This window comes from Oncorhynchus tshawytscha, linkage group LG04 (genome assembly GCF_018296145.1).
Source record: "Oncorhynchus tshawytscha isolate Ot180627B linkage group LG04, Otsh_v2.0, whole genome shotgun sequence".
Classification (NCBI taxonomy): Eukaryota; Metazoa; Chordata; class Actinopteri; order Salmoniformes; family Salmonidae; genus Oncorhynchus; species Oncorhynchus tshawytscha.
Window position 1 is genome coordinate 4888701 of NC_056432.1, and position 12854 is coordinate 4901554.

General features: G+C 43.7%; 1 protein-coding gene across 1 annotated transcript in view; it reads left to right on the plus strand.

Annotated features, from left to right (window-relative positions):
* Window positions 1-12854, plus strand: part of LOC112246541 (sodium-dependent phosphate transporter 2-like) — a 151389-nt gene that overhangs the window by 105474 nt on the left and 33061 nt on the right. Inside the window, 1 exon segment of the mRNA XM_042320239.1 lies at window positions 12243-12485. Within this exon segment, the coding sequence (XP_042176173.1) occupies window positions 12243-12485 (243 nt within the window).

A 12854-nucleotide genomic window follows, 5' to 3' on the forward strand; every position in this document is an offset into this window, starting at 1 on the left:
ACATAGGGTCAGAAGGATAGTAGATGGGACCTGGCTACATAGGGTCAGAAGGATAGTAGATGGGACCTGGCTCACATAGGGTCAGAAGGATAGTAGATGGACCTGGCTACATAGGGTCAGAAGGATTGTAGATGGGACCTGGCTACAGAGGGTCAGAAGGATAGTAGATGGGACCTGGCTACATAGGGTCAGAAGGATAGTAGATGGGACCTGGCTACATAGGGTCAGAAGGATAGTAGATGGACCTGGCTACATAGGGTCAGAAGGATAGTAGATGGGCCTGGCTACATAGGGTCAGAGGATAGTAGAGGGGACCTGGCTACAGAGGGTCAGAAGGATAGTAGATTGGACCTGGCTACATAGGGTCAGAAGGATAGTAGATGGGACCTGGCTACAGAGGGTCAGAAGGATAGTAGATGGGACCTGGCTACATAGGATCAGAAGGATAGTAGATGGGACCTGGCTAGGGTCAGAAGGATAGTAGATGGGCCTGGCTACATAGGGTCAGAAGGATAGTAGATGGGACCTGGCTACAGAGGGTCAGAAGGATAGTAGATGGGACTTGGCTACATAGGGTCAGAAGGATAGTAGATGGGACCTGGCTACAGAGGGTCAGAAGGATTGTAGATGGGACCTGGCTGCATAGGGTCAGAAGGATAGTAGATGGGACCTGGCTACATAGGGTCAGAAGGATAGTAGATGGGACCTGGCTACATAGGGTCAGAAGGATAGTAGATGGGACCTGGCTACATAGGGTCAGATAGTAGATGGACCTGGCTAGTCAGATGGACCTGGCTACATAGGGTCAGAAGGATAGTAGATGGACCTGGCTACATAGGGTCAGAAGGATTATAGATGGGACCTGGCTACATAGGGTCAGAAGGATAGTAGATGGGACCTGGCTACATAGGGTCAGAAGGATAGTAGATGGGACCTGGCTACATAGGGTCAGAAGGATTGTAGATGGGACCTGGCTACATAGGGTCAGAAGGATAGTAGATGGGACCTGGCTACATAGGGTCAGAAGGATAGTAGATGGGACCTGGCTACAGAGGGTCAGGAGGATAGTAGATGGACCTGGGTCAGAAGGATAGTAGATGGGACCTGGCTATATAGGGTCAGAAGGATAGTAGATGGGACCTGGCTACAGAGGGTCAGAAGGATAGTAGATGGGACCTGGCTACATAGGGTCAGAAGGATAGTAGATGGGACCTGGCTACATAGGGTCAGAAGGATAGTAGATGGGACCTGGCTACAGAGGGTCAGAAGGATAGTAGATGGACCTGGCTACATAGGGTCAGAATAATAGTAGATGGGACCTGGCTACAGAGGGTCAGAAGAATAGTAGATGGGACCTGGCTACATAGGGTCAGAAGAATAGTATATGGGACCTGGCTACAGAGGGTCAGAAGGATAGTAGATTGGCCTGGCTACATAGGGTCAGAAGGATAGTAGATGGGCCTGGCTACAGAGGGTCAGAAGGATAGTAGATGGGACCTGGCTACAGAGGGTCAGAAGGATAGTAGATGGGACCTGGCTACAGAGGGTCAGAAGGATAGTAGATGGGACCTGGCTACATAGGGTCAGAAGGATAGTAGATGGGACCTGGCTACATAGGGTCAGAAGGATAGTAGATGGGACCTGGCTACATAGGGTCAGAAGGATAGTAGATGGACCTGGCTACATAGGGTCAGAAGGATTGTAGAGGGACCTGGCTACAGAGGGTCAGAAGGATAGTAGATGGGACCTGGCTACATAGGGTCAGAAGGATAGTAGATGGGACCTGGCTACATAGGGTCAGAAGGATAGTAGATGGACCTGGCTACATAGGGTCAGAAGGATAGTAGATGGGCCTGGCTACATAGGGTCAGAAGGATAGTAGAGGGGACCTGGCTACAGAGGGTCAGAAGGATAGTAGATTGGACCTGGCTACATAGGGTCAGAAGGATAGTAGATGGGACCTGGCTACAGAGGGTCAGAAGGATAGTAGATGGGACCTGGCTACATAGGATCAGAAGGATAGTAGATGGGACCTGGCTACATAGGGTCAGAAGGATAGTAGATGGGCCTGGCTACATAGGGTCAGAAGGATAGTAGAGGGGACCTGGCTACAGAGGGTCAGAAGGATAGTAGATGGGACTTGGCTACATAGGGTCAGAAGGATAGTAGATGGGACCTGGCTACAGAGGGTCAGAAGGATAGTAGATGGGGCCTGGCTACATAGGGTCAGAAGGATTGTAGATGGGACCTGGCTACATAGGGTCAGAAGGATAGTAGATGGGACCTGGCTACATAGGGTCAGAAGGATAGTAGATGGACCTGGCTACATAGGGTCAGAAGGATAGTAGATAGGCCTGGCTACATAGGGTCAGAAGGATAGTAGATGGGACCTGGCTACATAGGGTCAGAAGGATAGTAGATGGGACCTGGCTACATAGGATCAGAAGGATAGTAGATAGTATTTGATATTCTTTCCCTTGATGACAGCTTTGTACAGTCTTGGCATTCTCTCAACCAATGATGGACTGTCATTTATTTTTGCTTATTTGAGCTGTTTCTTGGCATAATATGGACTTCAACTTATTTGGTCAAATCTTCCGTATTTGTTTACTTAACTTCCAGGAGGGTTTAACCTCTCTAGGGTACGTGGGACGCTAGCGTTTCATCTGGCCAACATCCAGTGAGGTTGCAGAGCACCAAATTCAATTACAGAAATGCTCATTATAAAAATTCAGAAAACAAAACAGATTTTACATAGGTTTAAAGATGAACTTCTTGTTAAACCAACCACAGTGTCATATTTATAAAATGCTTTTTCGGCGAAAGCATGCCTAGCCCAGAACATACCTAGCTCAGAACATACCTAGCCCAGAACATAGCCCAGTTGACAAATTATTACAAACAGTAACCAGCCAAGCAGAAGTGTACAAAACTCAGAAATAGAGAGAAAATGTATCCCTTACCTTTGATGATCTTCATATGGTGGCAATCAAAAGACATTAATTTACTCAATAAATGTTCCTTTTGTTCGATGATGTCTCTTTATATCCAAAAACCTCCGTTTTCGCGCGTTTTCTTCAGTAATCCACAGGCTCAAACTCAGTCAAAACAATCAGACAAAAAATCCAAATTGTATCTGTAAAGTTCATAGAAACATGTCAAATGATGTTTATATTCAATCCTCAGGTTGTTTTTTAGCCTCAATGATCTATAATATTTCAACCGGACAATGACGTCGTCAGTATAAAAGGTAAAAAAGAAATGCACATGCGCATGAAAAAGCTCTGTGACACATTAGGGTCCACTCGTTCAGACTGGTCTTACTCCCTCATTTATAAGAATACAAGCCTGAAACGATTTCTAAAGACTGTTGACATCTAGTGGAAGGCATAGGAACTGCAAATGGAGTCCTAAGTCAATGGATACTGAAATGGCATTGAATAGAAAACTACAAAACCCCAAAAAAACTACTTCCTGAATGCATTTTTCTCAGGTTTTCGCCTGCTAAATCAGTTCTGTTATACTCACAGACACTATTTTAACAGTTTTGGAAACTTTAGAGTGTTTTCTATCCACATCAACCAGTTATATGCATATCATATCTTCTGGGCCCGAGTAGCAGGCCGTTTAATTTAACCCCTACCTTGTATACCACCTCTACCTTGTCACAACACAACTGATTGACTCAAACGCATTAAGAAGGAAAGACGTTCCACAAATTAGGCACATCTGTTAATTGAAATGCATTCCAGGTGACTACCTCATGAAGCTGGTTGAGAGAATGCCAAGAGTTTGCAAAACTGTTGTCAAGGTAAAGGGTGGCTACTTTTTTTATTGTTTTGGTTTTTTGGTTACTACATGATTCCGTATGTGTTATTTCGTAGTTTTGATGTCTTCACCATTATTCAACCATGTAGAAAATAGTAAAAATAATGGAAAACGTTTGACTGGTACTGTGTATATATGTATATATATATATACACTGCTCAAAAAAAATAAAGGGAACACTAAAATAACACATCCTAGATCTGAATGAATGAAATATTCTTATTAACTACTTTTTTCTTTACATAGTTGAATGTGCTGACAACAAAATCACACAAAAATTATCAATGAAAATCAAATTTATCAACCCATGGAGGTCTGGATTTGTAGTCACACTCAAAATTAAAGTGGAAACCCACACTACAGGCTGATCCAACTTTGATGTAATGTCCTTAAAACAAGTCAAAATGAGACTCAGTAGTGTGTGTGGCCTCCACGTGCCTGTATAACCCCCCGCCAACTCCTGGACAGTCTGTGGTGCAATGTGGCGTTGGTGGATGGAGCGAGACATGATGTCCCAGATGTGCTTAATTGGATTCAGGTCTGGGGAACGGGCGGGCCAGTCCATAGCATCAATGCCTTCCTCTTGCAGGAACTGCTGACACACTCCAGCCATATGAGTTCTAGCATTGTCTTGCATTAGGAGGAACCCAGGGCCAACCGCACCAGCATATGGTCTCACAAGGGATCTGAGGATCTCATCTCGGTACCTAATGGCAGTCAGGCTACCTCTGGCGAGCACATGGAGGGCTGTGCGGCCCCCCAAAGAAATGCCACCCCACACCATGACTGACCCACCACCAAACTGGTCATGCTGGAGGATGTTGCAGGCAGCAGAACGTTCTCCACGGTGTCTCCAGACTCTGTCACGTCTGTCACATGTGCTCAGTGTGAACCTGCTTTCATCTGTGAAGAGCACAGGGCGCCAGTGGCGAATTTGCCAATCTTGGTGTTCTCTGGCAAATGCCAACGTCCTGCACGGTGTTGGGCTGTAAGCACAACCCCCACCTGTGGACGTCGGGCCCTCATACCACCCTCATGGAGTCTGTTTCTGACAGTGTTTCTCACCTGGCAGACACATGCACAATTGTGGCCTGCTGGAGGTCATTTTTTAGGGCTCTGGCAGTGCTCCTCCTTGCACAAAGGCGGAGGTAGCGGTCCTGCTGCTGGGTTGTTTCCCTCCTACGGCCTCCTCCACGTCTCCTGATGTACTGGCCTTTCTCCTGGTAGTGTCTCCATGCTGTGGACTCTACGCTGACAGACACAGCAAACCTTCTTGCCACAGCTCACATTGATGTGCCATCCTGGATGAGCTGCACTACCTGAGCCACGTGTGTGGGTTGTAGACTCCGACTCAAGCTACCACTAGAATGAAAGCACCGCCAGCATTCAAAAGTGACCAAAACATCAGCCAGGAAGCATAGGAACTGATAAGTGGTCTTTATTTATTTATTTATTTTATTTGACCTTTTATTTAACCAGGTCGGCAAGTTGAGAACAAGTTCTCATTTACAATTGCGACCTGGCCAAGATAAAGCAAAGCAGTTCGACAGATACAACGACACAGAGTTACACATGGAGTAAAACAAACATACAGTCAATAATACAGTATAAACAAGTCTATATACAATGTGAGCAAATGAGGTGAGAAGGGAGGTAAAGGCAAAAAAAAGGCCATGGTGGCAAAGTAAATACAATATAGCAAGTAAAACACTGGAATGGTAGTTTTGCAATGGAAGAATGTGCAAAGTAGAAATAAAAATAATGGGGTGCAAAGGAGCAAAATAAATAAATAAATACAAATTAAATACAGTTGGGAAAGAGGTAGTTGTTTGGGCTAAATTATAGGTGGGCTATGTACAGGTGCAGTAATCTGTGAGCTGCTCTGACAGTTGGTGCTTAAAGCTAGTGAGGGAGAGAAGGCAGCAGAGAACTGGAAGGAGAGGCGGCCAAAGAAAGAATTGGTTTTGGGGGTGACTAGAGAGATATACCTGCTGGAGCGTGTGCTACAGGTGGGAGATGCTATGGTGACCAGCGAGCTGAGATAAGGGGGACTTTACCTAGCAGGGTCTTGTAGATGACATGGAGCCAGTGGGTTTGGCGACGAGTATGAAGCGAGGGCCAGCCAACGAGAGCGTACAGGTCGCAATGGTGGGTAGTATATGGGGCTTTGGTGACAAAACGGATTGCACTGTGATAGACTGCATCCAATTTGTTGAGTAGGGTATTGGAGGCTATTTTGTAAATGACATCGCATAAGTCGAGGATTGGTAGGATGGTCAGTTTTACAAGGGTATGTTTGGCAGCATGAGTGAAGGATGCTTTGTTGCGAAATAGGAAGCCAATTCTAGATTTAACTTTGGATTGGAGATGTTTGATATGGGTCTGGAAGGAGAGTTTACAGTCTAACCAGACACCTAGGTATTTGTAGTTGTCCACGTATTCTAAGTCAGAGCCGTCCAGAGTAGTGATGTTGGACAGGCGGGTAGGTGCAGGTAGCGATCGGTTGAAGAGCATGCATTTAGTTTTACTTGTATTTAAGAGCAATTGGAGGCCACGGAAGGAGAGTTGTATGGCATTGAAGCTTGCCTGGAGGGTTGTTAACACAGTGTCCAAAGAAGGGCCGGAAGTATACAGAATGGTGTCGTCTGCGTAGAGGTGGATCAGAGACTCACCAGCAGAAGAAGAGAGTCAGACCCTCCGATTTGACACACTGAACTCTATCAGAGAAGTAGTTGGTGAACCAGGCGAGGCAATCATTTGAGAAACCAAGGCTGTCGAGTCTGCCGATGAGGATGTGGTGATTGACAGAGTCGAAAGCCTTGGCCAGATCAATGAATACGGCTGCACAGTAATGTTTCTTATCGATGGCGGATAAGATATCGTTTAGGACCTTGAGCGTGGCTGAGGTGCACCCATGACCAGCTCTGAAACCAGATTGCATAGCAGAGAAGGTATGGTGAGATTCGAAATGGTCGGTAATCTGTTTGTTGACTTGCCTTTCGAAGACCTTAGAAAGGCACGGTAGTATAGATATAGGTCTGTAGCAGTTTGGGTCAAGAGTGTCCCCCCCTTTGAAGAGGGGGATGACCGCAGCTGCTTTCCAATCTTTGGGAATCTCAGACGACACGAAAGAGAGGTTGAACAGGCTAGTAATAGGGGTGGCAACAATTTCGGCAGATAATTTTAGAAAGAAAGGGTCCAGATATTCTAGCCCGGCTGATTTGTAGGGGTCCAGATTTTGCAGCTCTTTCAGAACATCAGCTGAATGGATTTGGGAGAAGGAGAAATGGGGAAGGCTTGGGCGAGTTGCTGTTGGGGGTGCAGTGCTGTTGACCGGGGTAGGAGTAGCCAGGTGGAAAACATGGCCAGCCGTAGAAAAATGCTTATTGAAATTCTCAATTATGGTGGATTTATCAGTGGTGACAGTGTTTCCTATCTTCAGTGCAGTGGGCAGCTGGGAGGAGGTGTTTTTATTCTCCATGGACTTTACAGTGTCCCAGAACTTTTTTGAGTTAGTGTTGCAGGAAGCAAATTTCTGCTTGAAAAAGGTTGGTATATGGTCTGTGGTCACCACCTGCAGAACCACTCCTTTATTGGGGGTGTCTTGCTAATTGCCTATAATTTCCACCTGATGTCTATTCCATTTGCACAACAGCATGTGAAATGTAGTCAATCAGTGTTGCTTCCTAAGTGGACAGTTTGATTTCACAGAAGTGTGATTGACTTGGAGTTACATTGTGTTTAACTGTTCCCTTTATTTTTTGAGCACTGTATATATATAATCAGTTTGAAGGAGGAAATGTTGCTTTCTTGTTGAGCAAAATCCAAGCTTTAATGCATCCTGATGTCTTTGCTTGCTGGTTCAGTAGGGGCCCCCAGAGACAACTGCAGGTCTTGCAGGTGGTCTTGCAGTCAGCAACCATCTTCTGGTCGACAGAATGCTCACTCTGAACAAGCAGGAGATGCTGCTCTTGCTTCTTCAGCTTGGCTGACTTAACAGCTTCTGGCAAATTGGTAGTTGTTCCTCTGTCACTGACATCACAGGTCTGTGCTGGGCTTAGTGCTTGAGATGTGGGGCAGCAATTTTCTCCACAGATTCCTGAAGGAAGACAGACCTAACTACACGTACCTCTAGAAAATACAGAAATAATGTGAGATCAATAAAAATAGTGCCAATCATGTTGGAGGTCAATTACATAATCATAACGTGTTGTCTTTGATTCCTTGTAGGGACACCACACCCACACCATTGTTACATGAGATGGCAGCAGCTTTCCACCAAAGTGTTTGTGTCCTTGGTGGCGTCCTGGTAACACTATGGCATTATCCTCTGTGTAGTTGTTGATGAAGTTCACCACTCGCTGCAGGTCCTCATGCTTCAGGTGTAACCTGTGCTCGGGCCAGCTCTCTTTTTGATGGGAGGCATCAGACCATTCTCCTTGTATGACTGGTGAGGAGAGTCAGGTGTGTTCTACAGGTCTTTCTGATGGGAGGCATTAGACCATTATCCTTGTATGACTGGTGGAGGAGAGTCAGGCGTGTTCTACAGGTCTTTCTGATGGGAGGCATTAGACCATTATCCTTGTATGACTGGTGGAGGAGAGTCAGGCGTGTTCTACAGGTCTTTCTGATGGGAGGCATTAGACCATTATCCTTGTATGACTGGTGGAGGAGAGTCAGGCGTGTTCTACAGGTCTTTCTGATGGGAGGCATTAGACCATTATCCTTGTATGACTGGTGGAGGAGAGTCAGGCGTGTTCTACTGATGCTGAAAAACAAATTCCAGACACAAATATGTTGTCATTATTATACAATAATCACCATCAGAGACACCTGGCTAACTTGATGGATCATCATCTGGCGAAGTGGAATCCTTTTGTTTAGACATGTAGCTTAACAATGAACTATAATCCCAACCCATAGAGAAAAAAAACGAATTCCTTATGTTTCACCGAGACGTGGCTGAACGACGAGATATAGAGCTGGCTGGGTTTTCCATGCATCGGCTGGAGCGAGCAGCTACGTCTTGTAAGACAAGGGGCGGGGGTGTGCGTCTATTTGTCAACAACTGCTGGTGCGCAATGTCTGATATTAAAGAAGTTTCGATGTATTTCTTGCCTGAGGTAAAGTACCTCATGATAAGCTGTAGACCACACTATCTACCAAAAGTCCTCATCTATATTATTCGTAGCATTCGTAGTAATAAACAAACAAGAAAATGCTCATCCAGAAGCTATGCTCCTAGTGGTCGGGGACCTTAATGCAGGGAAATTTAAATCCGTTTTACCTCATTTCTATCATCATGTCACGTGCAACCAGAGGAAAAAAAAAACTAGAGACCACCTTTACTCCACACACAAAGACACATACAAAGCTCTCCATCGCCCTCCATTTGGCAAATCTGACCATAATTCTATCCTCCTGATTCCTGTTTACAAGCAAAAATTTAAGCAGGAAGTACCAGTGACCTCACTCAATATGGAAGTGGTCGGATGACGCGGATGCTACGCTACAGGACTGTTTTGTTAGCACAGACTGGAATATGTTCCGAGATTTGTCCAATGGCATTGAGGAGTACACCACCTCAGTCACCGGCTTCATCAATAAGTGTACTGATGACGTCGTCCCCACAGTGACCTTACGTACATATCCCAACCAGAAGCCATGGATTACAGGCAACATCCGCACTGAGCTAAAAGCTAGAGCTGCCACTTTCAAGGAGAGGGACACTAATCTGGAAGCTTATAAGGAATCCCGTTATGCCCTCAGACAAACCATCAAACCGGCAAAGCGTCAATACAGGACTAAGATTAATTTCTGCTACACCGGCTCTGACGCTTGTTGGATGTGGCAGGGCTGGGAAAAAAAACTATTACAAAGAGAAAACCAACAGACGAGCTAAATGTCTTTCATGCTCGCTTTGAGGCAAGCAACACTGAAGCATACATGAGAGCACCAGCTATTCCGGACGACTGTGTGATCACGCTCTCCGTAGCCAAATTGTTTTTACCCTTCTCCCCAATTTCATAATATCCAATTGGTAGTTAGTCTTGTTCCTTCGCTGCAACCTCCGTACGGACCCAGGAGAGCCGTGCGTCCTCCGAAACACGACCCCGCCAAGCCGCACTGCATCTTGACACAATGCTCGCTTAACCCAGAAGCACCAATGTGTTGAAGGAAACACTGTACACCTGGCGACCGTGTCAGCGTGAATTGCGCCCGGGCAAGTAAGCATTTCACTGTAAGGTCTACACCTGTTGTATTCGGTGCATGTGACAAATACAATTTTATTTGAGAGTCCTAGCAATACGAACAGATTGTCACCAAATAGGATCAGTGTTAACTAGCTATCATTAGGCTATAACTAGCAATGCAATTGGCTTTCTGAGATTTTACTCCACAGATCATACACGTACTGTTAGCTAGAGAGCCAGCCACCTAACATTATCTAGCTAGCTAGCTAACAATTAAGCTTTAACTTGCAGTGAAAAAAATCAGAAACGTATAATATCTGAAACTGAAGCTTGACGCTGAAGCTTGACGCTGAAGCTTGACCCTGAAGCTTGACCCTGAAGCTTGACCCTGAAGCTTGACCCTGAAGCTTGACCCTGAAGCTTGACCCATACATGGATAAACGCTTCACGACAGACTGCTTTTTATTAAATAAAACGTTCTGTATCGTTTCCATTTTGTTTGTACAGCTTACTTGGCCCGGGGGGGGGGGAATTACGCATAACGAGCAGCTCATTTTATAGACAGAAGACGCTACACGGCAGACCAATACGAAACTCATCTCTCGGCATGTCCAGCCCATTCATTATCTCAGCCAATCATGGGTAGCGCAAATGTTTCTGACTTTTTCTGTGGCATCTAGGCTTGTAATATTAACAACTTTATACGTATATACAAGTTTGTTATTAATGCACGTGAAAGTTAAAATGTTCCAGAAGGCATTTCTGCCAAAAAAACACATTTTAATATAACAAGAATTAATACACGTTCAAATAGCGAAGTCGTGACTTGCGACATACTGTACGCCTAATTTCCTGAAACAAGTCGCATATGTGTTTGTCCCATCTAGCTATCTTAAGATGAATGCAACCAACTGTGATATGTAGTTGTCTCACCTAGCTATCTTAAGATGAATGCAACCAACTGTGATATGTAGTTGTCTCACCTAGATATCTTAAGATGAATGCAACCAACTGTGATATGTAGTTGTCTCACCTAGATATCTTAAGATGAATGCACTAACTGAGATGTGCTTGTCCCACCTAGTTACAGTATCTTAAGGTAGCTAACTAACTGAGATGTGGTTGTCCCACCTAGTTACAGTATCTTAAGGTAGCTAACTAATTGAGATGTGGTTGTCCCACCTAGCTACAGTATCTTAAGGTAGCTAACTAACTGAGATGTGGCTCTGGATAAGAGTGTCTGCTAAATGACCCAAAATGTCCAATGATTTTCTAGACCTACATTTCTGTGTGTGTGCATATCATCATACCAGTGTGTATATGCCAATCAAGCCTTGAACTTTCTCAACATTTAGTCTCTTGACCGTCCCATCTACTCTTGATGATTAAAGTTGTTTTTTAATTGACTGTTTTATGTTGTTGCTTTAGAGCACTTTGAGAGTTGAATATATTATTATTAATAGTACTATTATGAATAGCATTATCCATAGTATTATTACTATTAGTATTGTTAACATTATTAGTAGTAATATTATTAGTAGCGGCAGTATGTATTAGTAGTATTATTAATAATATTATTAGTATTATTACTAGTATTATTAATATTATTCGTATTATTGTTGATATTATTAATACCATTATTAATATTATTATTTATATTATTATTGCTATTGTTATTGATAGTAGTATTTATAATTATTAACAGTTATTATTATTATTATTATGTATTATTACTATTCATATTATTGCTAATATTTATTATTGTTTATTATTGCTAGTATTGTGTAACATTATTATTAATTAGATTATTATTGTTAATAGTATTATTTATTGTTAATAGTATTATTTATTGTTAATAGTATTATTTATTGGTAATAGTATTTATTCATTTTATTATTCGTATTATTATTGATAGTATTATTTATTATAATAACAGTTATGTATTCATATTAATAGGATTATTATTGTAAATAGTATTATTTATTATTGTAAATAGTGTTATGTATTATTGTTAATAGTATTATTGTTAATAGTATATATTATTGTTGTTAATATTATTATTATTATTATTGTTATTATGTACGTATCATCCTGACACAGTCTCCTCACTGGTCAGGCAGAAAAAAGGAGCCTTGTCGTGGTTCTTTAATGAGTTGCGACAGTATGTGTGTACAGTGTGTATGTGTGTGTAAATGTGTTGTCACCGTCCCCCCCGGTCAGGTCGAATAAAGAAGGAGCGAGCTGCCCTGTCCAGGATCTCAGACGAGTCCTTAGAACAGATCCCTGAGGAGGAAGAGGAGGAGCTTCCCGTGTTCAAGGAGCTACCGGGCGCCAAGGGGACAGACGACGCCGTGCTGCCGTTAACGGGTGGTACCGGAGGAGAGTCACGGAGAGGAGAGTCCACCGGAGAGCTCAACAGCCTGGCCAATGGAGGCACTGCCCTGCCCAAAGGACGTGTCTATGGTCAGTCCCATGATAAATGGTAATCTACAGGTAACTGCCAGAATAAAGGAAACACCAACATAAAGGGTCTTAATAGGGCCACCACGAGCTGCCAGAACAGCTTTAATGTGCTTAGGCATAGCTTCTACAAGTGTCTGGAACTCTATTGGAGGGAGCCATTCCGTAATTTGGTGTTTTGTTGATAGTGGTGGAAAACACTGTCTCAGGCGCAGCTCCAGAATCTCCGATAAGTGTTCAGTTGGGTTGAGATCTGGTGACTGACAGACACACACACCCTTTAAACCCCCTATGCTCATTTGAGACACCTCTTTTCAAAGTCACTGAGATCTCTTCCAGCAATGATAGCCAAAATAATCGGCAACTGGGCAT